The following is a 24892-nucleotide window of genomic DNA, read 5'->3' as shown; positions in this document are numbered from 1 at the left end:
GGTGAATGAACCCTGTACGTGTGAAAGGGCTTATTTGCACTTCAGGGTACACTTCAGGTACCAAATGCTTTCTTACCTTTCAGAGTTTATGAGTATTAAGGAAGGAGAATTGCTTATAGGGAAGTAGAAGGATGCTCTAAGACATAATCACAGTTTCAACAAACACTGTCCCAAAAGTTAACATTGACCCTCTGCCCGGGTTTCCTGGATCTATACAAGAGATTGTTACAGATAAAAATACACTGAGTTTTTATTTTACTTAAGAGCCATATAGGGAAGTGGATGTGGCTCAAGCAATTGGGCTCCTGTCTACCTTATAGGAGGTCCAGGGTTCGATACCCAGGGCCTCCTGGTGAAGGCCGCCGGCCCACATGGAGTGCTGCCCTGTGCAGGAGTGCTGGCCCATGTGGAGAACTGTTGCAGCAAGATGATGCAACAAAATGAGACACGGAGGAGACAGTAAGAGACGCAACAGACTGGGTTGCTGAGGTGGTGCAAGAGAATGTTTTCCTCTCTCCCACTGTGAAAGATCCCAGGATGGTTACTGGAGCCACCTAATGAGAGTACAAGAAGACACAGAAGAACACACAGCGAATGGACACAGAGAGCAGACAATGGAGGGAGGGGGGAGAAATAAATAAAACTTAGATGGAAATCTGTATGGCCTTTTTTTTTAAGTAGATATTTGTCAAAATCAAGAAAAGTACATATTTATTTCATATGCATTAGAATGCCAAATTAGACCAGTAAGAAGAGTGATTGTAAAACCATTTGGATTATGTACAGAAACGTCTTAAGTTAATGACTACTAATTCCTAATGTCATGTTGCTGAAGCAAAAATAACATGAACATCTACACAGCATTCTTTGAAACAAAATGGAAAAACGGACAGGCCTGCACCTCCTTTTGGTCTTGTGGCGTGAGAGCCAGGGAGGTCAGCAAATGATGCCTCAGCTCCCCGGCACCTCCCTTTGTAGGGTGAAGGTGGAAGCACCTCCTGTTCCTTCTTGCTGCACCTGTCAGTATGGAAGACAGCAGTGAAGCCTGGCCTTTGGTTTTGCTGACGGACTTGAGGGTTTCTCTTGGAGGTCATATCAGGATCAATGACTTATTTTTAATGTTTAACGGGAGAGAAATGCCCCTTTACCGAAAACTATAAATGATGTTTGATCTCTGTGCCTTGGGCTTTCTGTCTGAGGAAAAGGTGGAAGAAAAGATCACAAATGGCCCAAAAGTTCATTTTTCATGCTATTTTACCTCTCCTAGATGAGCACCATGCCTGGACTCCCTACCCGGCCCTGTTTCTATGATATTGATTTGGACCCTGAAACCGAACAGGTCAATGGGCTGTTTTAAACAGGTAAGCTGTTACTGGTAAAAGAGTTTTGCTTTTTCCACATGAATCTTATTTATGAATTATGGGGCTCAATTTCTTAAACTAAAGCTATGAAAATTCAACCTCTGATGCTTTCAAAATATTTCTCTAGACATCCCCAAAATAAAAGTGGAAGAAAAAAAAAAGGGGATAAACTCATTGTAGGGGTATGAACACCAGGGAGTGGGGAAAGTAATGAGAGTTGGCAGTAACCAACGAGTTTGGAACATAGTTTTAGAGGACAAAGCATGGATTGTCATAGGTTGACAGGGTAGGGGAGAAGTTGTCCCATGAACTATGTGGGGACTGTAGAGTTGGATAGAGCCTCTCCTGGAGTCCCAAGAGGCCCTGAGTTTAGTGTTGAGGGCACAGTAGAGGGCAGGACCAGCTGAAGGCCTGTGTACTCTGAATAGACAGTTTAGAAGGTAAGAGTTGGGTAAATGTCCCAGAAAATAGAGAAAGAAACAGGACCAATCCAGAGGTTCTTGAGACAAAAGTCTTAGGCAAAAGACTCCCAAGTGTCCATCACAATAAATTAAAAGTGATCCATCCCCAAACTCAGCTGGTTTACATAAAAACATTGAAGAAGAAAATCCCCCAGAGAAGAAAAATTGTTTGCCTACAAAAAATGAGATTAGACCAAATGCCTGTCTTATTAGCAATAAAAGATGCATGTAGATAATGGAGGCATCCCTTCCAAGCTCACCGGAAAGATGACCTTCAACCTGGTGTTTATACCCAGCTAAGTCTATCTGGATGTTTTTAGATACACGAAGGTTGGCCACTCCCGCATCTTTTCCTAGGAAATAACTTAGCAACACCCTCCAGCAAAATGAGGAATTAAACTGAAAAAAAAAAAAAAAAAAAAGGAAGACATGAGTTTTGGGAAAATGAATCCAGATTTGGACAAAAATGAAAGGGAGTCATGAGAGCTGTGCAGCTGACCTGGAATTGCAATCCCAGTGTGGACCCCAGGATGTGGGAGGGCTCGAGAAAGACTAGAAAGGGCCAGAAGACAAGAGTATCAAGAAGATTAATATAACGCAGGAAAAAAGCTCTTGCATTGTTTTAAGAAAGTAAAGGTTTAGGTGGAAGCAAACTCTAGTAAGCATTTTAAGCAACTGTTAAGAATGGCAAGAAGAGAGAATTTGTGTGCTTAATGCTAAGGGGACACTTCTTTGAAGGGGTATTTTGTGCCATTGAAATGTAATTCCAGCTTACTGCTTGGCATGGTCTTGAGCAGAATTTCCTCAAACATAATTCAAATACTGTGTATTATTTTCAAGTTTTCAAGTCTACATCTGGACAGACCCTGGAAGAGTTGGTTGTAGGAAAGGATGTGAATGTGTTAACATTTGACAGTGTAAGAGTATATGATATAGTGCAATATGAACAGAAGAAGAAACATTTATTTCTTGTTTGCTTTTCCTTCTAGATTGTCCATCCTCAAGAAGCTGCTTTGAAAGTTTGATCACTGTGAGCCTGGGAGTATAGGGAAGTCAAGAGAAGTCAGCCCCTGCCCCTGAACGACTTTTGAAGTAAACAGTGGGAGTTTCCCCAAAAGCCTTCCTCCAAACTTTACTCCCATGTTCATGTACAAATTAACCTAAATCATGCATGTGACTATTTACCTTAGGAAAATTCCACAGAATAAAATGAAATAATTTTGCTATCTCTGTACTTAAACGTTTAAGTTTTAGCTTTTGTGGACTTATGCTGCAGTATCTCTGCTATCCTATGTGAGCCCATTTGTTGAACAGATCCCTGGGAGTGAAAAAGCAAACTGCAGTGTATGGACAGTGTGGTATTGTTTGCGTTTAAAGGGGAGAATGAGTGTGTATGTGTGTGCATATTTCCAAGAGGACAAATAATCAGACTTCCTGAGAGGGTTGGGGTGGACATATGAAGGGGGACTTGCCTTTTTACCATATACTTTCTTATGTTGCTTGAACTTTTTCTCTGAGGAAGTACTACTTCTACAAGGTTCCCAAGAAGGATGGTCCCATAATACTAACCTCAGGAGGGGAGTCCGTTCTACTCTGTTGGTTCAGCAAATATTTACTGAGCTTCTGCTCTATGCCTGGGCTCTACCTCTCCCTACAGAATATTTTCCCTTTTCTCCTTGTTCAGTATCTTCTATCCCTGTTGTTCCTTTCCCATTTTTTCTCCCTTTCCCCCCTTCATTTCCCCTTCATTTTCCTTTAGTAGATCCTTCCACAGGCTGCTGTATCTTCACTGGTGCCAATGCAAAACACTGATGTTGGCAGAGCACAGTCTTCCCAGGGGTCCTTGGTTTTATTATGTTGAATTTTCTGGGTTGACATCAGTGTTATAATTCAGTCGGTATTACAGTCCAAACAAATGGTGGCAGTGCTTTGGGAGGCAGTATGACAAAGGGGTCTCATGTCATGCAGAGTCCCAGCTCTACCAATTAGAGCTTCACCCATCTCTCAGCTGCCATCTCCCCATGGAAATGAGGATGCTGTTTCGTATCTACTTCATGAGCGTGGTTGTGAAAGTAAGCAAACAAGTCATCTAAGTTGCTTTGCTCAGTGCCTGGCACACTGTAAGCACTCAGTGTGGTTGTGATTGAAATCATCATTTGGGACCTGTTTGTACAGAAATGCAGAGTTCCAAATGGTACAACCAGCTTTTGCCACTAGGCAATTTATCTTGAAGATCTTATATATCAGCAGTCAGCACCCACCTTGTTTCTTTTGACTGTCTGGTATTTAAACAGTCCTCTGTTGATGTAGACTTAGCATTGTTTTGTGTTCTTTTTGCTATTATAAATAACATGGCAGTGAATACTCTCATAGGGATCTTTGCAACTTGTGTGGAAGTGTCTGTAGGATTGATTCCTAGCAATGGAATTCTCTACAGGGTGGCCTCCAGCTTCAAAATGAAAGCTGACCTTTGGTTGAAAGTGTGTAGCGATTAAAAAAAAAAAATTACAGTAGTACAAATCTAAATCAGATATATACCCCATTTTACAGAAAGGCAAACTGCAAGATTGCACTGGTAATGCCCGCCTAGGCGGGGATTTGTTCCAGGCTATCAGATTCGAAAGCCTGTGCTCTTTACCATCATACTGCCTTTCAGAGCTCTTCCTGGAAGGCAGTTCACAGCTTCTACAGAAATGGGCATCCCATTTATGAGCAGTGGGAAGTTATGCCCATTTCACATCTCTTCAGGAGGAAGGGATGATAGAAAGTAGAGGACGTAGAGGGAAAAATTAGATTAGAGAAGATACTGGTCTCTCTTCAATGCATGGGGTTTTTTGGAGTTGATTCCTCAATCTTCTCTGATAAATAAGAGGTATTCATAAGTACAAGCTTACTGATACCATATCCAGAATAAAAGAGGGCATAAAGAACAAAAAATAGCTGTAGGCTAATTGAACACCTGTAAGAAAGACCCACAGGAGCATAAACGGTGGGGGTACTAGTTAGCATGGGCCTCCAGAAGAGGCTCAGTGCCTCAACCTTAGGACCACAAGTCACAGATCACTGACCTTCCTGCACCTATTATTACCTTCCTGGGCTGCTAATTTCCTCCTCACATTAGTTATATTACTGATAAACAGATGGGACTTTCTCTGAGCTGTGCCTCAGATGGCTGTTGCCGTGCATTAGAGCTGTAAATTCAGAAGAGAGAGACGGCAGCATTTATGTGCTATTGAGTAAAGCAGATTGCAGCAGAATTACTGTTGAGCTCATGTAGGCTGGTGTGACCCTGATGCCCATGAGCAGATCAAGCCATGGGAGAACTGGAGATGGAGGCTCATTCAGTGATGTACAAGGAAGAGCATTTTAGGGTTTATTCCCAGAAGATTTTCTAAAATGTAAAGGATATTAGCAAGAAATTATAAACCACTTTTGGTAGCTACAAGCCCAGGCTGTGGGTGGGTAGAGACAAGAATGGGGAGAAATGGTATGATCAGTAGCATATTGTTGAGATAAATATGCAAACTATTTTATTGGCAAACTGCATCTGGTGATATTAACAAGATAAGCTGTAGGTAGGATAATTTTTCATCAGGTTGGAGAGAGACATTTATAGCCTGTTTCCCATTATATAATGAAAAGCTGCTAATGGAGTAGTAGACGATACGGGTAATATCTTAACCTGTCACTCTGAAGAGAATTCAGTGATGATGGGTTTCTTTCATGCATGAGATACTGAATACATCTTTAAAAACAGATACGGCATCGGGTTCTAATCATATCCTAAAGAAAAACCATGGTGCAGCATTTTATTTATAGTACTATGTGTGACTGAATATGTCTGTGGTGGAGGACAGAGACGAATTATATATATTACACCCTAAAGAAATTTGCCTTAATTTGCCCTTCAACTAAAAAAGCAATTTACCTCTTACTTCAAACCATCTTTCATTGCCCTTTCAGTTTTTGGCGTTTTTGTTGTTTTTTTTTTTTTAAAAGCAAAATGAGTGGAATAAGATCTACAAGTCACTAGGGTTGCCTTTATTGTTTCAACCTGTGGGACTGTCTCCATGTCCCTGTCCTCTTCTAGATACGCTCATCTTGTTTTTGCCTGCAACCTTTACAAACTCCAGTTGTGCTACCTTTGAACACCCTTGGATTGCATTAATAGCATCTCAGTTGGTTATAGGTGGCATGGGTTTCAGTTGGTTTGCTGAAAGTTCAAAATGGGCAGCAAGCAGGGTTAGCAACGCATCTGAGGATATAAAGGACATTTTCATAGATTCGTATTTGCAATTGAACATAGCTACAGTTAATTACAACTAAAATGGATGCTTATGGATTTTCCTGTTTAACAACTTTTTATCTTTGAATTTAAGATCTTGGCTACTTAGATTCAGCTTTGCTTTGGTGTCCTAAGAAGTTATTTCCTTGGTAAATCTCAGTGGAGGCTACAGAATCTTACAAAGGTAAAATATAGTCTGGAAGAACATCCAAAAGGGGAAAACAGATTTATCCTCCTAAAGATCATGATCGTTTTGAAGAAAGGAAATAGATGAAGCTGCTTGCCAGTAGTTCTTAACTGCACCCTAATTGGGTCTTCATTGGGACTGTGTGCCTGGGAGGGGAGCAGTGGAGGAGGCAGGCATGTGGTCCTTCTCCTAACTTGGTCCTCACAATGTGTGGTGCTCCAGCTCCCAGGAATGCCCTTGTAGTAAACCCATTTAGTAGTAAACCCAAATCAAGTCACCCTATGCTCTCATAGCAACACCTTTCATTGGATATCATTGAATGCCCTATATATACAAATAAATATTTGCAGTGCTTTTCACTGTGGTCAGGAACTTGTTTAAAGACTATGAAAATGTATGAAAATACACCACCTAGCCAGTCAGGCAGGAGGGTAGATGCCTGTGCCCTCTTCCCTGACTGGGGCTGAAATTGTGAGGAGGGCCATCTCTTGTCCTCTATCCAGTTTGATTGAAAGAGACAAGATTTTAGATGCCCAGGAATGACCCAAAGGGAAACATAGGTAAATTGTAACCTACCTCAACTTACTTTGGGACATATGTAGATTTAAAAGACCCATCAAGCTGGGTTGTTGTGCCCTTCTGACCCTGTCAGCGTGGATGCAGATGCTTGAGAGAGACCACAAGCATTGTTCTTACGCACAGGCGATAATTGTCTCGACCTGTCTTCTAAACTGGGGAAAATAGTGTCTGGGTTTTGGGCCTCTGATGGTCTGTTTGGCCATGAATCATGATAACTTGATTACGCCCGAGCCCACTTCTGTTTCTCTCCGCTTCCACTCATATTTATAATTTTTTCTCCAAACGAGATCTCACTCTATGCACAGTTTTTAATCTTACCTTTACATTTTAATATCTGCCGAGTCCTTAAATATTGGGGGGGAAGGGGAGGGAGAAGCTGGCGGTGAGGTGAGGGATATTTGTAACCTGACAGCCTATAGTTTAAAACTGTGCTACCTACCCTGCATCCCAGAAATTAAGGGGGCTCACTCCCGTCGTCCCCTCTGTCTCCCTGCTCGCTCTTTCTCGGCGTCCCCTTGCCCTGCTGTGATCCAGCAGCCTGGATTCGCGCGCGTGCTGCGAGTGCGAAGGTCTGCTTGCACGTGGCAGAGCAAGCGGCCCGCAGGTGGGCCCAGCTTTCTGCCCGCCCCGCCTGCGCCCACCCGCTCCCGCCGGCCGCCCCCAGCCCTGGCCCCGCCCGGCGCCCGCCCCTCCGCGCGCATTGGCGCAGCGAGCTGTCGGTCCCCACGCGGCTGGGGAGGGGGTGCCGCCCCGCTGCGGTCCTTCTGCAGCCGGCGGCGAGCTCACCCGCGCGACCACGGCTCCCGGCTGTCAGGACGCCCGGCCCTGCGAGCGCGCCCCCGACCTCGGGAGCAGGGTTGGCCAGAGGCGCTGGCTGCTCTCCTCGGTAAGTGAAGGCAGGCGAGGAGGTCGAGGGGAAGAAGGGCCCGCAGCCGGGTTCGAGTCCACTGCCAGCTGGGGCGGGAGCTGCCCGCTGGACCCCGGGACCCCGGACCCCCGACTTGGCTTGGAGTCGGAACCAAGGGGGTCCGCCGGGATCTCTCGCCAGGGGCCCCTCTTCCGCTCTGCCCACCTACCCGCTTCGTGTTAACAGCTCGCTGTAAAAGCATGGGATGTCCGTTCTTTTCCTCCTTTACCCCCTCCCTTTTTTTGGGGGTGGGAGGTGGGGGAGGATGTGATTTTGGGTTCCTGGTCTTTATAATTTTGCTGGTAGCTCGAAGCCGAGTTATCTGTTCCACGCCCCCGGCACTTTCCTTTTTTGAGTACTTTATCCTGCGCTCTATCTCTAGCCGTCAGGGGCATCAAGCCAGAAGGCGCGAGTCCCTGCTTCAGAAGGAGGCTTCGTGGTCCGTATCTGGCGCTGGTAAAGATTCTCCGCTCTCCTCAGGAAGTGGTTGTTCTTTGCCTCCATGCTTTGCTACTGCTGAAGGGGAAAAGGGAAGGTGGTGTTTTCTGTGGCATCAGACCTGCAATTCTGTCAGGGAACGACCACCGAGACTTTAAAGATTTCCTGAGGCGATAAAATAAAGCTTGCAGGTTAAGGGCAAATCATTTGCAGTCTAACTATATTCTGCAAAGTTTCCATTTCAGTTAGCTTTCTGTTTGGGTATTTATTTCTCCAGGGTGATATACATTCAAGTTAGCTTCTCAAGATTGTCTTTGGGCATGAATTAATTTCAATATTTCTAATAGTAATCCTCTGCTCAGGTGCTGAGAACTCACAAGAGGTGCGACTTAAAGCTATAACCAGCTGAGGTTCTAGTGCTTATTGAGCTATTACATCAGGACATACTGTAAAATGTTCACGTTTTAGTTCCATCACAGTTCAGAGGTGAAAGATTTAATCTGGCAGAGGCATGGAGTATGCAAAACTCAAACTAAGTGGATATTTACTTGGATCATAAACTGATTTTCAGGGTTCCAGTTCCTTCTCAGGTTCATAGAATTAAGGGCTATACAGGTGAAACTTCAGCAGTGAGGGATTTACATAAAACAGTACAAGGTAAGAGCCCTTTGCTTATTTTAGAATATTCATCAATTGAAATTCATAGTTTTGCTAGATGATGACTTCATACTTCCATTTTTTGGTATACCATTCTATGAATTAATTTTAATATATACCTTTATATTTATATAAAACGAATCAGCTAACCAATTGCATAGCCTATCAACTTATATTTGGCTTTTAACTTAGTTTCAGAACTGAAAAAATAAAAGGAATTTCAAAAACTTAGTTTTAAAATATCAAGAACTCAGCCTCGGCTTGGTTCAATTATGAATTGATGAGCTGTATGATGGTTAATTCAATGACCATTAAACATTTTTATAAAATTTTGACTACTGGATTTAGTGCAGATTAGCATCTCCAAACAATTCATTTTTTGATGAAACTCATAAGCCCAGTTTATCACAGTAGTTCAGAGCATGATCTTCAGAAACAGGCAGTCCTGGCTCGAATCTGAGCTCTGCCACCTGTTAGCTGTGTCATCTTGGGTAAATTGCTTAATCTCTCTAAGCCTCAATTTCCTTATCTGTAGATGGTAATACCACCACCTACTCACTTTATAATATTGTGGTGAGGATTAGAGATGTATGTAAAAGTGCTTAGCACTGCCTAATAAACAGGAGTTGCTCAATAAATAATAGTGAACCCTTACTGACTTTCACTACGTGTTCATTACCATGGAAAAGTATGAAGAGCAGATACTAACATAAAATAAAAAATTACACAACTAAATTTGAATAGAGAGTGGCAGTAATGTTGAATTTCCCTAAGAGTATGCCTGAGAAGTTCCACTTGGTGGAACACACGTTTTTAAAAGAAAAACCTTATGGTATAATGGAAAGAACACTGGACAGAGTCAGCCTTGGAGTTCTAACTCACTATGACTTTATCTAGCCTATGACTTTCAGCAGGCCAACTGCCCCCACTGGGCTCAATTTCATCATCTGACTCGTCTTCATTTCCAAGGTCCTTTACAACCTCAAAATTCTTTTGTATGTAATAAAAATCAACATTAGCTTGCTTATTAGGAGCTCTTTACTGCTTTTTTGTTTCCAAAACTTGTGATTTAAAATTGTAATTTATAAAGATAGCACAACTAAGGAATGAGTAAAAGAATAATAGGTTTGCAGGGAAATCTGAAATAAAATTTTCACAAAGAAAAAAAAAGGAAAATAGAGTCACATTGTTATCTTTTTTACAGGGCAAAAATAATCCCCAGGTTTTTTCTTCCAGTGATTTATTTCAGTAAATTATATGGAAAGCATGCCTGGTAGAATCATATACATTTACCTGAAATAGTCCCTATAGAAAATAAGAGGCTGATGGTAAAATAAAATACTACTCTCTTTCTCTCATCAGGTTGATCTTTAAATAAAGCAAAAATATATCCAGTAAAAGGCTTTCATGAAGAAATTAAAGAGAACTGTAACAAGCAATAGAGAAACTAGGCATTTGTATACCAGAGAAACCACCCAAAACAACTGTATGGAATAAGATAAAAGGAATGAAAACAACTGAAGAAATTTTACTTAGTGTGATCATTTGGGCCACTTTTTCTTTTTCTTTTTTTTTTTTGGTCATAAAAGGCTGCTGAGGAAGACAGAATATAGTCTTCTAGAGAATGAAAAAGTGTAGTGTAAACATAGAGACCACACTTTCTGAAATTCAAGTAGAAAACAAGGATGAGAAAAGATCAGCAGGAGGTAGACCTCAGGATGAGAGGCAAGAGGGGAAAGCATCAATGCTTTGCTTCAAGAGAAGAAAGAAAGCAGCCAAAGCAGTGAAGCCCAAAGCTGGAGCTGAAGCTGCTGATGCCACATGGAAGCATCCCCCGGAAGCAGAAGCTTCTGGTCAGGCAGAGCCCCTCGAGGGGACCTGGGCCTCAATCAAACGTCTTGTAACACGCAGGAAAAGATCAGAGTCTTCAAAACACCAAAAGCCTTTTGAGGCTAAAGTAAAACCTGAAATAAATGCTGAAGATGCTGATCTTTCTAAGGAAAAAGCTAAATCCAGACTTAAGATTCCCTGTATAAAATTCTCAAGAGGTGAGAAAAGAAGTAATCATTCCAAAATTGTAGAAGACTCAGACTGCAGCATCAAAGTACAGGGAGAGGCTGAACATTTGGATACAAAAACTCAGACTCAATCAAATGTCCAAGCAACAAAAGTCAAGACGATCCAGGATCTAAGTGAAGGTATCTCACAGAAAGATGGGGATAAGATAAGTGAATCAAATGTGAGCCAAAGCATATCCTCTCCTGAAGAGAAAATGGTTTCAGTAGAACTTGGATTACATACTGGGCATTCCGCTATTCAAACAGGAACCCTTGAAAATGATTATGAAAAGACTGGGGAAAAACAACGTATTCAGCACCAGCAAACAAGTTCGCTTGAAACTTCAGAAGAAGACCATCAGCTACCAGTAGTTTCTGATGTTCTTCCCTCATCTCCAATTCCAGATCAACAAATTGTGGAAGAAACCAGTAACAATATCCTAGAAAGAGGACAAAATTGGAAAGATCAGGAAAGCAGAGAGATTGTAGCCGAAAAAAGTAAGCCAAAAGATACTGAAGAGAGTACTGATAAATCAGATTTTAAAGAAATTGAGATCATTGCAGAGAAACCCAAATTAGAAGAAAGCAAAAGAATGGAGCCAATTGCTATTATTATTACAGACACTGAAATCAGTGAATTTGATGCTAAGAAATCTATAAATGTCCCTAAAAAAGTCTTAATTTCAATTGAAAATGAGCAAGTAGGAGTTTTTGCTAATGATAGCGGCTTTGAGGGTAGAACTTCAGAACAATACGAAACGCTCCTAATAGAAACTGCTGCTTCCCTTGTCAAGAATGCTATCCAGTTGTCTGTAGCTCAACTGATTAATGAAATGGCCTCTGATGATAAAATAAACAATCTTCTACAGTGACTTAATTTCCAGATGACTTAATTTCCAGGAAGAAAGCTTAATGATGAATTATTGTATTTGTGGCATTTCTAATTCAGTAACAAATGAAAATTTATCATCTGTGGAATTTAAAGGTACAATCCTAGTCCAAAAGTGCTAAAGAATAAATCAAGTTTATAAAGCTCTCCCTACCACTAAAATGCGATCACTTCTGGAGTGGAGGAAGGTCAATACACAATGTAATGCAAAGTGACAGAAAGGGAGTTGCTGAAACAGCATGTGGAGATTGGAGTGCTTTTGGTAAGGAAGATGTAGTTATTGAGCACTTATGGTATGGTCTTTAATAAGCTCTTTTTTTAATAAGCTCTTTAATTGTCCTCTGATATCACAAAGTCTGGTTTCCCCTGGATAGCTCAACCCTGTGTATAGGTTAACATTGCATTCAGTTTTCAAAAGCTTTTTTTTACAGTGCTCTTTTATATTGTTTAAAATGGTGAATAAGGTGAGCTATTTTTGTGAATGTGATTTATAGTTGTTACCTCAAAAAACATATTGCATTTTCTTATTGTTACCAGAGTGTGCAGAATATACATATTTGAATTAGACACGAGTGATTTTTTTAGTCTTGTTCAAGTCCCTTACAAAAATGGTTCATGAATTCCTTCAAATAGGCACATAATTACCGAGTGCAAAGGTGTGGAAACAGGGAGTACACTGTCCCTCTCTTTCTTCTGCCTCAGCAGTATATCTCCATTTCAGCATGGGCTCATTTTCTTAAAAGTTAATCAAAAATAACAAAAAGAGGGGATTATAATTTTTCATCCCCAAATTCCCCAGTAATAAATGATCACAGATAACGGAGTATATACATTGTGCAGGATTACTTCTCTAAGGACAATTTTCATCAGCCCCTCCTCAAAGTGGGCAGTGTGGATTCAAAGCCAGCCTGGCAGTAAAAGTCCTAGGGAGTCATAATCATTCAGTGAAAATATTATTCATTTCTTACCAAGAATGAGCCATGTACACAGCTGAATAGAAAATGAAAAGTTATTGCTGAAGTACATAAAGCACATTACATTCTAAATGTCAGTTCTCTCTCATCTTGTCTATGTGTTAAAAGAGACCAGTAAAAAGCATTCATGGGTACTGAAAATTAACTTTTTCATCAGAAGTTTTAATCTAGCTAATCTTTTACACAGAAGAAAAAAGAGGAAGAAGAGGAAGGACTTAATATAACAACTGAGAAGGGCTTGTTTCCATTTTTACTCAGTTCTTTAATGGGGGGCAAATGATCTCATCAATGATTGTCATAATTTTTGTAACAGTAATTCTATTTCAATCTTTACTTGTGTCAAATGGCCTTAATACAATACAATTCCCCACCTCTCAGAGTTTATGTTGTATAGGCCCCACATTGTTCAAACCAAGTGCTGGTATTGTTACTTTGAAAGTAGATGAAGAAGAGCTTCACCCGAATTGTGGGGTATTTGTGATAACAGCTTCATCTTGGAGGAAAGAATGTATAAGAGAAGGACTGAGTGAGTTCTTAGATTATTTATAGACTGCAGATAAAAAAGTTATGTGCAATTTGTCCTATATAATCTTGTTTATGTCTACAAGTATTGAGACTTCTGGCAGAATAAACTATTCTGACTTTGGGAATGAACCAAGCAAGATTCTTCATTGGTGCAAACAGGTATTTCTCCAAGATTTTACCTTCATGCATGTAATCTGGAAAATTAAAAAACAAAACAAAATACGCTCTTTCAATTTAGCAAGATGAAAGGTGGGTCTTTCAAAACACATGACCTTTTGTGTGATTTATGTATCTTTTTTAAAAAATAAACTCCATGGCACAAGTGAAAAACAACAAAAAAACACATGACCCAAGAAATCAATTTCTTTTAACATGTACAACTTATAAACATTAAAAGAAAAAAGACTGCTAGATCATCCTTTCTAAAAATACTCTCTTTAATTTACTCTATGCGGTGCTAATGGACTTGGACAGCAGCTAGTCAGCAAATGCCATATATTTTAAAGTGAACAATTTTTAAAACTAGATTAAGGTTGGTGCCTTTTACAATGTTTTGAAGAATCCTGTCTTCATTTACTACAAGGACACCTCAAGCCAACATACTTATCTTTTAAATTTTTAGTATCTCATGAATAAGCAAAAAATACAACTTATTATTGAAAATATTTTGAAAGTTTTAGACAGATACCAAGTAAATATATATGAATTTTTTTGTTAAGAAAATACCATTTTATCTAGTTCTAGGTTTCTACTTTAAGATTTTATATATTTTCTTTGTTGGAATGTATTTGGTTGGTTGTTTTGATGATGAAGCATATACTCTACTTGCATTCATTCTTAAGTGGTTTCTCCTCAATCTTTCCTATTGAGACTATTTGGAGAATTAAATAAGTAGGATTCCAGTTTGAAAAAGGAATCCAGAAATTAATTGATATTAATCTGATTACATCTGCTACATGGCCAAACCCCATTACAGTGATTTTTTTCTAAGGTGATCCAAACTGTTTTGTTGTTATAGAAAAAGCAGAACTCAGGTGGCACAGAAGTCTCTCATAAAGGATTTTAATTATAGTATTTACCTTAACAATTTGACCTTTTAGGCAAGACATCAAATGAATATAAATAAGCTTTTATTCAGTACATTTGATTTACATTCATTTGATAATATTAAAATGATCATTTGAAAGACAATAAGAGTAATTCCACTTTAATTTTCATTTAAATTTGCTGTGGTATAAATGCTTTTAATTAATATTTATCAATTAGCTAGATTCATTTTCTTTGATCTCAGAATATTTCAAGGCTGGGTGGGTGGTTTATCAGCTTCTCGTTAATTTTTTCAGCATATTATCTTTCTCTTTTTAAGAGTCAAGTATTATTCACTTTGCTTCTTATAACCCAGCAAATATGAAAAGCCTCCTTTACTTTATTAGCACTATTCACTTAACATTTTCCCAAAGTACTTTACAGGATATAAAAATAGTACGCGGTAGCATTTAAGTTAAGGTAGCAGAAAACAAAAGAACTTTCAAACAGAAATTATGTTCTGTGTCACCTCCTCCACCTCAAAGAATAATAAGCATGTGGCACAAATGGAATTCTTCAGAAAAGTTGTCTGCATAATTTTCTTTCAAGGTTATCTATTTGACAGCACCAAGTTTGTGACAATCTTAATTCGTCTACTTTTTAGTGGAGTCTTGGAAAATCCCTTAACTGATTTACTTCTGAGAAATTATTTCACCAGTATATGTGAATAACCTTCCTCCTAAAAGCATTTAGATATGGGTTACAAGAGGGCACCAGTCAAATCTTGCTTCTGTATTCAGTCTGGAATTAATTTCATCGATAAATTTCTAACTTCGAGTTGCCTTATTTTTTATAGTTAAGAATTAATTTTAGAGGTTTACAGCAGGATTTTAAAAATAATTGTTAGGCTTTTGAATCCCATTGTTTGAAAAGATCCTTTCAATGCTGACTATTCAAATAAGGTTAATTTGCTAATTTCATCTGATACGCAATATATCAGGCTTTGAATTTTTCTACCTGCCATTTCTGCATTTTAAAATATCCTCATTTAAGTTTTGGGGTTCTTTAGGTTCAGATTCCTATGATGTTTTATTGTGTAGCATTAAGTTTCTTATATACAAAACATTAACCAGCAGTAGTTTTTATGGTACATTTAAAAAATTTTTTAATGATCCTTACCTAGTAACAGAAATTTATTTAGAAGTGATAGACAATTCACTGTTTCCTGAATTAATTCAACTTGACTCAATACATGTGTTAGTAACATAAGCCAAACACTATTTGATAATGGGGACAAGCTCTCTGCCCTCCAAGAACTTGTCCTAGGGAATAGCGACTACAGGAACCAGGACAGGGATTAAGGCAAACAGCAAGAAAATGCAGCATCATGAGTGCCCTATCAGTGACAATGAAGTGCTAGTGAAACACAAGGAAAGAGCAATTAATTTTGTTCGATGTGGTGGGGGTGGTAATCTGAATACAGGGGCAATTTGAACAATTCAATTTTGACATAAACAGTATTTGTCCCAATTTGTGAACAGGTGCAGAAAAAAGCCTGCATAACATTACATATTTACAGTTCTTTTCTTTAAAAATGTTAAAAGTGGATGAGCTATTACAAAACTAAAAATTCCATTTTGTATCTCATTAAAATTAGTACTATATTACTGTGGACCAGATGCTAATATTAAAGAAATAATACTCTGTAGAAAAAAGTTTTAAGCTGAATTAATATATGTACCAATTATTAATACAGAATAAATGTTACCTTGGCTCATGCTTTTAGGCTGTATTATTTATTGAAAAAAAATTTTTAAAGATTTATTTTTATTTATTTCTCTCCCCTTCCCCCCTCCCCTTCCCCCTCCCCCCACCCCAGTTGTCTGCTCTCTTTGTCCATTTACTGTGTGTTCTTCTGTGTCCGCTTCTGTTCTTGTCAGCGGCACTGGGAAATCTGTGTCTTTTTGTTGCATCATCTTGCTGCATCAGCTCTCTGTATGTGCGGCGCCACTCCTGGTCAGGCTGAACTTTCTTTCATGCTGGGTGGCTCTCCTTATGGGGTGCACTCCTTGCGTGTGGGGCTTCCCCTACACGGGGGACACCCCTGCATGGCAGGGCACTCCTTGCACGCATCAGCACTACACGTGGGCCAGCTCCACATATGTCAAGGAGGCCCTGGGTTTGAACCGTGGACCTCCCATGTGGTAGGCGGACGCTCTATCCATTGAGCTAAGTCCGCTTCCCTGAAATTTCTTAAGAGAAACGCGAGTATATTATGTTCATTTCTTACAACTATAAAGGTCACCCTGATCAAGCTACTGAGTTAGCACTATTGAAAGTTTTACTTGTTCACTGGATATTGGGCAGACTTTACAATGACATGCCTTGAAGAGTCCACCTCCAGCAGAGAGAAACACAAACATCTAGAGCTGGAATTCAATTTTATACAAACTTCTTATATCAGAAGGATGGTTCTGACTTTGAGGCCTGCTATCTATGCTATACTTTATATTTTCTGCATTATATCAACCCAGGAGTTAATGATCTTTACGCTTTCCAAATAACCGAGTAAAAAAATTGTATAAACCAAGTTCTGGGACCAATTTAAAGTTTGTACTGCCTTAAAAGTCCTTACAACTAAACCAAGTTATAAAATGTCTTATTAATGTATACTATAGTGTAAATGTACAATGTACATTAAGCACTGTATACAGGATATTCATTTATTTCAGTTTCACTAAATCATTTCTAGTCAAAAAGAAAAAAGGGTACACTAGTCCTTACTGGCAATTCTGCCAGTCCCTTTTTAGACCTACCTTTAATGCTAAAGTCTTGGATCTCCAAAACTTTGTACCTATACTTTCCTTTTTTTTCCCTAAAAGCTTGTAATCAATCACCAGGACTTAACTTCCTGAGCTAACAAAAGAGGGTATTTGTGTGTTTGTACATGAGCACACCATGTGTTCACAGAAAATCCTCAGCAAAGATGGGTGCAGACACCATGAACAATTAAGTAAATCTTAGATAAGGGTAAGATGATGTAGTGTTTCCTAGCCTGAAAAACTCCCTGCCTGAAAAATGTCTCTGTAAATTCCAGCCCATCATAATAGAAGTGGTAGCAGTGTCCAGCAGCTTCTGTATTAGCATTCTCTCCAACCCCACTACCTTGTGGCTAAACTCAGGGTTTTTGGCTTTATCTTATCCTTTATGATAAAGCAATTATGGGACAGGGATTTAGCCTTTTATAAACTTTTCACAGCTGAGACCAGAAAACTAGGCCTGTAGTGGATGGGGAGCCCAAGGTGACAAAAGCAGAAGCAGTTATTTGCACACTTGTATGTGAAACTTTTACCCCCAAATTCCTACTTTAACATCTATACCTTCAGGTCACAGGGGGTGTCTAGTCAGTATGGCTCCCAGTGGTTCTCTGAACCATATTGGTAATTCATCACAACTAATTAAAGAAGCCAAAGGTATGAATGCTTTAACCAATGAAATATCCTCATTAAAAGACAAGTTACATGTGAACTATCCATTTGCAGCATAGAAACTTTAGTCATAGTATTACTTCTCTTTAAAGGGGTCATCCAAAACCTAAGCATTTCAATCCTCCTGATCAGAATGACCAGTTAGAACTATCCTTGTACTCTGTGTAAAGTTCAGATGTACAGAATGCCAAAAACAGTTGGTCTCTACTTAATTTGGGTGGGGAAAAAAAAAATCAACCTTTCTGATCTTTTATCTAAATGTACCACAACCGGCGGTGGACTTCACCCAGTGGTTAGGGCATCCGTCTACCACATGGGAGGTCCGCGGTTCAAACGCTGGGCCTCCTTGACCCGTGTGGAGCTGGCCCGTGCGCAGTGCTAATGCACGCAAGGAGTGCCCTACCATGCAGGGGTGTCCCCGCATAAGGGAGCCCCACGCGCAAGGAGTGTGCCCCGTAAGGAGACCCGCCCAGCGCGAAAGAAAGTGCAGCCTGCCCAGGAATGGTGCCACACACACGGAGAGCTGACACAAGATGACGCAACAAAGGGAAACAGATTCCCCTGCCGCTGACAACAACAGAAGCCGACAAAGACGACGTAGCAAATAGACACAGAACAGACAACCGGGGGTGGGGGGGGTGGGGAGGGGAGATAGATAAATAAATAAATCTTTAAATGTACCACAACCAACCTTATCATTAATTTCCCTGATTTCAGGGTGAATTTGCTTAGAATTTTATCTTTTTTTTTTTTAAAGATTTATTTCTCTCCCCCTCCACTCCAGTTGTCTGTTCTGTGTGTCGATTTGCTGCATCCTCTTTGTCCGCTTCTGTTGTTGTCAGCGGCACGGGAATCTGTGTTTCCCTTTGTTGTGTCATCTTGTGTCAGCTCTCCGTGTGTGCGGCGCCATTCCTGGGCAGGCTGCACTTTCTTTCACACTGGGCGGCTCTCCTTACGGGGCACACTCCTTGCGCATGGGGCTCCCCTACGCGGGGGACACCCCTGCATGGTAGGGCACTCCTTGCACGCATCAGCACTGAGTGTGGGCCAGCTCCACATGGGTCAAGGAGGCCTGGGGTTTGAACCGTGGACCTCCCATGTGGTAGACGGACGCCCTAACCACTGGGCCAAGTCCACTGCCTTAGAATTTTATCTTAATTTATGGGTTTCCTCTATACCCTTAATGTCTGGGCAACATTTTTCCTGACCTGTAAAAGGATAATAGTAAATAATGTCAATCATGGTTCATTAGGCTCTAGGACTTTTCTATATTTATTTGGGTGGCCTTAATCTTTTTTAAAAATTAACATATAGGGAGCAGAAGTGGCTCAGGTGGTTGAGCACCTGCTTCCCACATGGGAGGACCTGGGTTCCATTCCCAGTGCCTCCTAAAAAATCAAAAACAAAACAACAAGCAAAACAAATGAGAAAACCAACTCAGATGAACCAATGTGGCTCAGTGGTTTAGTGCTGGCTTCCCACAGATGAGGTTCGGGTTCAATCCCCAGCCCCCAGTACCTAAAAAAAAATTTTTTTTTAAATTTACATACAGTAAAATTCACCCACAGTTCTACATGTTTTGACAAACACATATAGTTGCATCATCCAGGGGTATTAATTTTATATCTTTTGAAATTATTGTATTTTATATCCTTGTGTATTTTAGTTTACTATAACTTCCTGGCTTTCTCAGTGAGAACTTATACTTGCTGCAGAAATTTAAAGTAAGGTCTTCTTAAACCAAACATTTGAACCAGGATAAGGAACTGCAAGGCTGCCAGGCATAGGGCCCCCTGCAGCATCCATCTGATGAGTGGCACCCCCTAGTGTCGTATCATGCACAATCTGCACAGCCATATACGGTGGCTCTTAGTGTAACCACCAATATTTCAAACAGATATCTGCAAAAACAGTGAAGAGATTCTTAAAATGGAAAGAGTCTTCCCCTTATATGTTTTTGCTCCCACATGTGAAAACATTGTGATAGAAAGAAGAAACAGGAACCACTGAGCTCGGCATCAAACTTTGCACAGAGCAATGTCAAGAAATAAGAACTGGCTCTCGAAGAAAACTTTTGAGACCCATTCCCCTAGAATTTTAGCTCTTCTTTTTAAGACCTTTTCCTTTACCTCTGAAATTGATGTATTTTCTCCTTCAAAAAGTAACAAGTGTGCCTTTATTTTCTAAAGAACCACCATGGGTTCTTCAGATCTTCCCCCTTATAAGGCACTTAACAGATGCCAATTACAAAAAAATAAAAATTATTAAATGCTTACCTACATATGGTTTGACTAAGTAATATACAGTACCCACTACAGAAAATGTGGAACTAAATTCACGGGACCTTATTCTTCAAAGGCCTGGCTGGCCCAGAAAGAGTAATAACATAGACCATTCAAGGGGTTGCAACTATAGCCAGTAAGGGCTACCTTCTTAGGCCTTCTTCCTGCACAAGTCTCTCCCTTGGTTCCCAGGAGAGCAAGGGCCAGGGTAGCTGTGCAGAGAACCCCTCCTGGAGCACTGCCATTCCGTCAAACTTGACCTGAAAGGACACTATGGTTTTCCAATAGTTTATGGGAATATTTTTATTTCCCAAGATCTCAATACAATAATTTCACCAAGTTGTTTCACTGAACGTTTCAACATTGTATAAATACTGAAAAAAAAATTTTCTGAGGGAAGGTGGACTCATTCTCCAAGATGGCTAATCAGTTTAAAAATAAACATAAGAGAAGCATTTGATGATTAGGTGCAAAGTCCTAAAATAATAAATAATAATAATGTTGCAAACAGAAAAGATGGGTAAAAGTTGAAGGCAGACTGTGTCCACTCAGTATTGGAAGGCAAGTAGTGCTGAAGATAAGAGAACTATATTAAAGATAAAAGAAGTGGGAAAAAAAAAAGTCTAAGCTTACTCAGAGAATGGAACAGGTTGGAAGGTAGTAACAGAAGAATACCAGCTTAGAAAGTCAGTTGTTGAACCAGTTTTGAAAAAGTAAACTCCAGAAAATAAAATACTGACCTACCTGACAGGTTGTGGATGTGAAGGAAAAAAAACAAGGAAAAAACAAGGAAGTCTTTACTCAGATAGCCCTGTATTTCTTTTGACCAGGCAGAACATCAAAAACTGAATTTGGGCTGTCTGATAAGAAGAACCAATGTGACTGGGACTAGGACTCCATGGCCTTGCTGTTAATGACCTTGAAGAATCCTCAGAAATGCTCAATATAACCTATAAATCTGATAGTACAAAAAGTTACCTGCTACAATAATGTATGTACATGTAAACTGAAAGTACCTTGATCAGGAGGGACATCAAAATATAGGATGTACCTAATATGTTATGGAATTCTTAGTCATGGCTTTACTTTAGTAAAGCAAGATGCAGGAGAAGCTAGGGACTAAATAAATAGTGAATTAAGCAAACAGTGGTGCTGAATTTGAACATAATATAAAAGCCATTTTTAAAAGGTACACTGGTGCCACCTTTTGGCCAGATTAAAATTTTACCTCATACACAAATTACAACTTATGATCATATTTTTATTTCAGAGACCTCTTTAAAGACATAATTTAATTCAAAAATTATATGAATAGATTTAAAACTGTCTTGCTGATTAGTACTTCTCTGATTTTTAATAATCATATTTTTTTATATTTTAAAAGCTGGGATAAAGGATAATACAAATACAACTTAATTCTGAGATAACATATATCTCATACTCCATCAGATGAGTATTAACACCAAAGATGACTGGGATTGAAATCCCCAAATTTAAGTTTCTTTGTGTCTTTTAACTCTTGACAACCACCACAAAACTTATTTTAGCTTCTAGACCAGGGATGGTCAACCTTGGCAACAACACTTTGGGCTGGATAATTCTTTCATGTGGGGGCTGTCCTCTGCTTTATGAGATGTTTAGTGGCATCTCTGACATCTACCCACTAGATGCCAGCAGCAACCCCCCCACAAACACATACAGATCCCATTGTGGTAACCAAAAACATTTCACATAGCCAAAATGGCTTCTGGAAGGGGACTGGCCCAGTTGAGAATCACTGTTGTAAATTATGTGGCTGGAGGAGGGAGGAGATACAGTAGAGAATAAACAAAGAATAAAGGAGCAAAGCAGGAAACTTCTGGAAAACGATGAGCAATTATTTCTTTCTAGAGATGGTTTTTGGAAAACACCTGACTAGGACACTAGTTTTCTATTAACATATATTATGTGGTAAGAAATGGGCTCACTGATGCATTTCTGTATCACACATCCAAAAAGCTACCCAGCACAGAGACTACTTACCTCAACACTAGGAAGACAACATTTGGCAGACATTGCTGTAAAATAAGAACATATAAGATGAGCTACTAAAAGGTTTTATGATCAATTCACATTAATTTATTCATGATAAAACACATGAAATCCATGGTTTCAATTCCAACCAGATGATACAAAACATTTTAAAAATATCTCTAAAGCGAAGTCACAATACATTAGGAGGAAGAATTTAACCATACAATGTATTGATTTCCGTTTACTACATTTGCTATATGTTACTTGTATTTTGAAGATTTCTTCAGTGGACCTTTTTATTGTACAAAGTTTTTGTAATCCAAGTTTCTTTAAAGTACTTTGAGTTGACATTGGCTCTAATCTGGCTAAGTGGCTTTATTTGGCACAAAACAGAAGAGTTGGTAGCATTAATATTACTTGCATCTGGAACAATATCTATTAAAAAGTCATCAAGTATGGCACAGATACATACTGAAGCACAAGGGATTCTTCGAGGTCCTGAAGTAGAAAATTACAGTTTGTGACTCCTTGTATTTAATATCTATGCAGGCTTGGAAATCATATAACCTCACTAGTTTTCAAAAAGGCCAATCAAACAAACACAGAGCTACAACACAGAAAATAATCATTTACAGATTTCACTCTTAAGAATTTAAAAAATTATAATAGAAATTCATAGAGCTACATTTAGCCTAATACACACAAAGACACAAATAACTTATGAAATTCTTCACATGGCCAATTTTACCACTACAAAAAAACTGATAACATCAATGGTCCAAGATATAACATCAAGAATTTGCCTGTGCAAATAAACCTTAAAGGAATTCTATATTTTCCAGACTATTATCTGCTTCCATGATTGATATATATTTCAAGTGGAACCTTCTCCAATACTATTTTAAAAGAACATAATGAATTACTGTTTTTATCTCTACACTACTTCCTGTCTCCATCTATGATTTAGATCACCTAGATGATAGAAAATATTTTCTTCATTGTTCTTTGTTCTTTTTCTTATGAGTAAAAAGTACGTTCAGGGAACTTTCCATAAAGCTGAAATTGGCAAAGCTTTACTCCCAAATGCTAAAGAACTAATATCCTCCTCCCTGCAGGTTAAAGAGTAATACCAATGATTATGATACGCTAGGACTTCTAGCAGCACAGCTGCTGCTAGGGCATATATAAAAAATAATAGTAAGGGTTCTGTCAGTTAGATACTGAATATTAAATACAGTATGCCTGCTTCTAAGACTTCTAGAATTTACAAGCTGAAATACTAGAGTTAATAGGTTTGGTTACAGTATAAATGCAGTTTTCTTCATCTGCCTGGCTTATCAATAATACTGAAAGAATATAAACACAATTTTAATATAAATCCTCACAACACCCCTGTGAGGTAGGTTTTACCTATATTCATTTTACAGATGGGAAACCAGAAAGTTAGAGGAAGGTGTAACAAAACAAAGAATCATAAATGAATAATTTTTGGTTTTCTTTTAAGGCAACCTGCACTTATCAGATATCCAATTCTGACAATAAGCTAATAAGGACAAATAGTCTATTTTTCTCTAGACAACAACTACATGTAGAATATGGAAAGTAGGGGAAATTTTAAGCTGATCCAAAAGGAAAATGACTTTTTACTATGTGCTTCATACATTGATGAAAGTACATAGAACATTACCAATTTTAAGAGTTCAGTAATCATTATGCAAACTACACTCTATGATTAGGATACTGGTTAAGATTATGGCTCCATTTTGCAGATGATATAGTCAAGACCAAAAGGTTTAACTAGAAGAACTATTTATAGACAAAGTAGATTATCTTAGTGAAGAAACAGGTCTTTTAAAAATAGACCCAGGGCACAGAATTAAGAATTTTTTTTAATGCCTGTTGAATGAACGGAGGGAAAAAAAAAAGCTGGGATCAATGCCCACACCACTCTTTTCTTGCTCACTAGGAACCCAGCTTTTTGGGACTTTCTCCACGTAAAATGCTGTTAAAGTTTTTCTGCTTCCTAATTCTTATGAAGATTAAAGAAAGAACATTTGCTTTGACTTCCTAATCTTAAAAGGAACTAAATGAATGAGAAGAGAAATATAGTTAGACACTATTTTCTTAATACCCTACAAATGTAGGTATAGTTCTGCTTTAAATTAGTGTTGTCTATTATATTCAGTTAGCCACAAGCAAACTCTTCCTTACCATTTCTCCTGACTACCTTGAACCGCTGCTGCCTACCCCACAACCCTTATATACCCCTAATCCTCACCTTTTAGCTACAGACTTCATGTGTCAAGGACTATGACTGGGCAAATAGAAAAGAATATAGAAGAGAAAAATCAGAAAAACTTAATGAGAACAATAGATTTCATGTAAAGAAGGATAGGTAATATATCTTGAGTTGCCTTAATATACATGAAATCAACATTGGTATTTCTGTTCTTCCTGGAAGATGAAATCTTTGAGGAAGAGTTTGAATAATTGCTTAAATGATTTGGTAGAAAACAATTTAAGATCAAGTGAAGTGCTGACCCAAAAAAGCAATACATCTGTTTTAACCACTCCAAAAACAATTGATCTTATACCAATAGTAGATTTTACTCTCCATAAACATCAATCTTGACCCCAGGAGGCTTTTGCTCACTTGTCTAAGATAGAAACTCAACTGCTAACCTGCTGCCAAAAGGTTTTCTTCATTCAACCCTCAAGAAACACTTCTTTGTAATTCATCTAAACTCACTGTTTACCTGCAAA

The 24892-nt window shown here is 39.0% G+C and overlaps 3 protein-coding genes across 10 annotated transcripts in view; 2 read left to right on the top strand and 1 right to left on the bottom strand.

The window, feature by feature from the left end:
- Nucleotides 1–3056, top strand: part of MTHFD1 (methylenetetrahydrofolate dehydrogenase, cyclohydrolase and formyltetrahydrofolate synthetase 1) — a 71871-nt gene extending 68815 nt beyond the window's left edge. For both annotated transcript variants that reach the window (XM_058293287.2, XM_071213888.1), the window contains exons 27-28: nucleotides 1268–1361; nucleotides 2812–3056. In XM_058293287.2, coding sequence (XP_058149270.1) covers nucleotides 1268–1357 — 90 coding nt within the window. In that variant the 3' untranslated portion in view covers nucleotides 1358–1361; nucleotides 2812–3056. The remainder of the gene's footprint in view (nucleotides 1–1267; nucleotides 1362–2811) is intronic.
- A 4519-nt stretch (nucleotides 3057–7575) lies between these two features.
- Nucleotides 7576–16125, top strand: AKAP5 (A-kinase anchoring protein 5). The gene is made up of 2 exons (XM_004477272.4): nucleotides 7576–7759; nucleotides 10238–16125. The coding sequence occupies exon 2, from the start codon at nucleotides 10500–10502 to the stop codon at nucleotides 11802–11804; it is 1305 nt and encodes a 434-aa protein (XP_004477329.2). The 5' UTR covers nucleotides 7576–7759; nucleotides 10238–10499; the 3' UTR covers nucleotides 11805–16125.
- The window catches only part of ZBTB25 (zinc finger and BTB domain containing 25), a 37863-nt gene continuing 21181 nt past the window's right edge, over nucleotides 8211–24892 (bottom strand). For 2 of the 7 annotated variants that reach the window (XM_071213891.1, XM_071213889.1), the window contains exons 4-6: nucleotides 22139–22173; nucleotides 20264–20376; nucleotides 19083–19352 (exon numbers count right to left, since the gene is read on the bottom strand). In XM_071213891.1, coding sequence (XP_071069992.1) covers nucleotides 19223–19352; nucleotides 20264–20376; nucleotides 22139–22173 — 278 coding nt within the window. In that variant the 3' untranslated portion in view covers nucleotides 19083–19222. Of the gene's footprint in view, nucleotides 8297–13036; nucleotides 16599–18929; nucleotides 19043–19082; nucleotides 19353–20263; nucleotides 20377–22138; nucleotides 22174–24892 lie in introns of those variants that run through there. The other 5 variants (XM_058293288.2, XM_023584344.3, XM_058293290.2 and 2 more) reach the window with 5 other exon arrangements.

The sequence above is a fragment of the Dasypus novemcinctus genome, chromosome 3 (assembly GCF_030445035.2).
Source record: "Dasypus novemcinctus isolate mDasNov1 chromosome 3, mDasNov1.1.hap2, whole genome shotgun sequence".
Lineage (NCBI taxonomy): Eukaryota > Metazoa > Chordata > Mammalia > Cingulata > Dasypodidae > Dasypus > Dasypus novemcinctus.
Note: the sequence above shows the minus strand (reverse complement) of the source record. Positions and strands in the feature narration are given on the sequence as shown.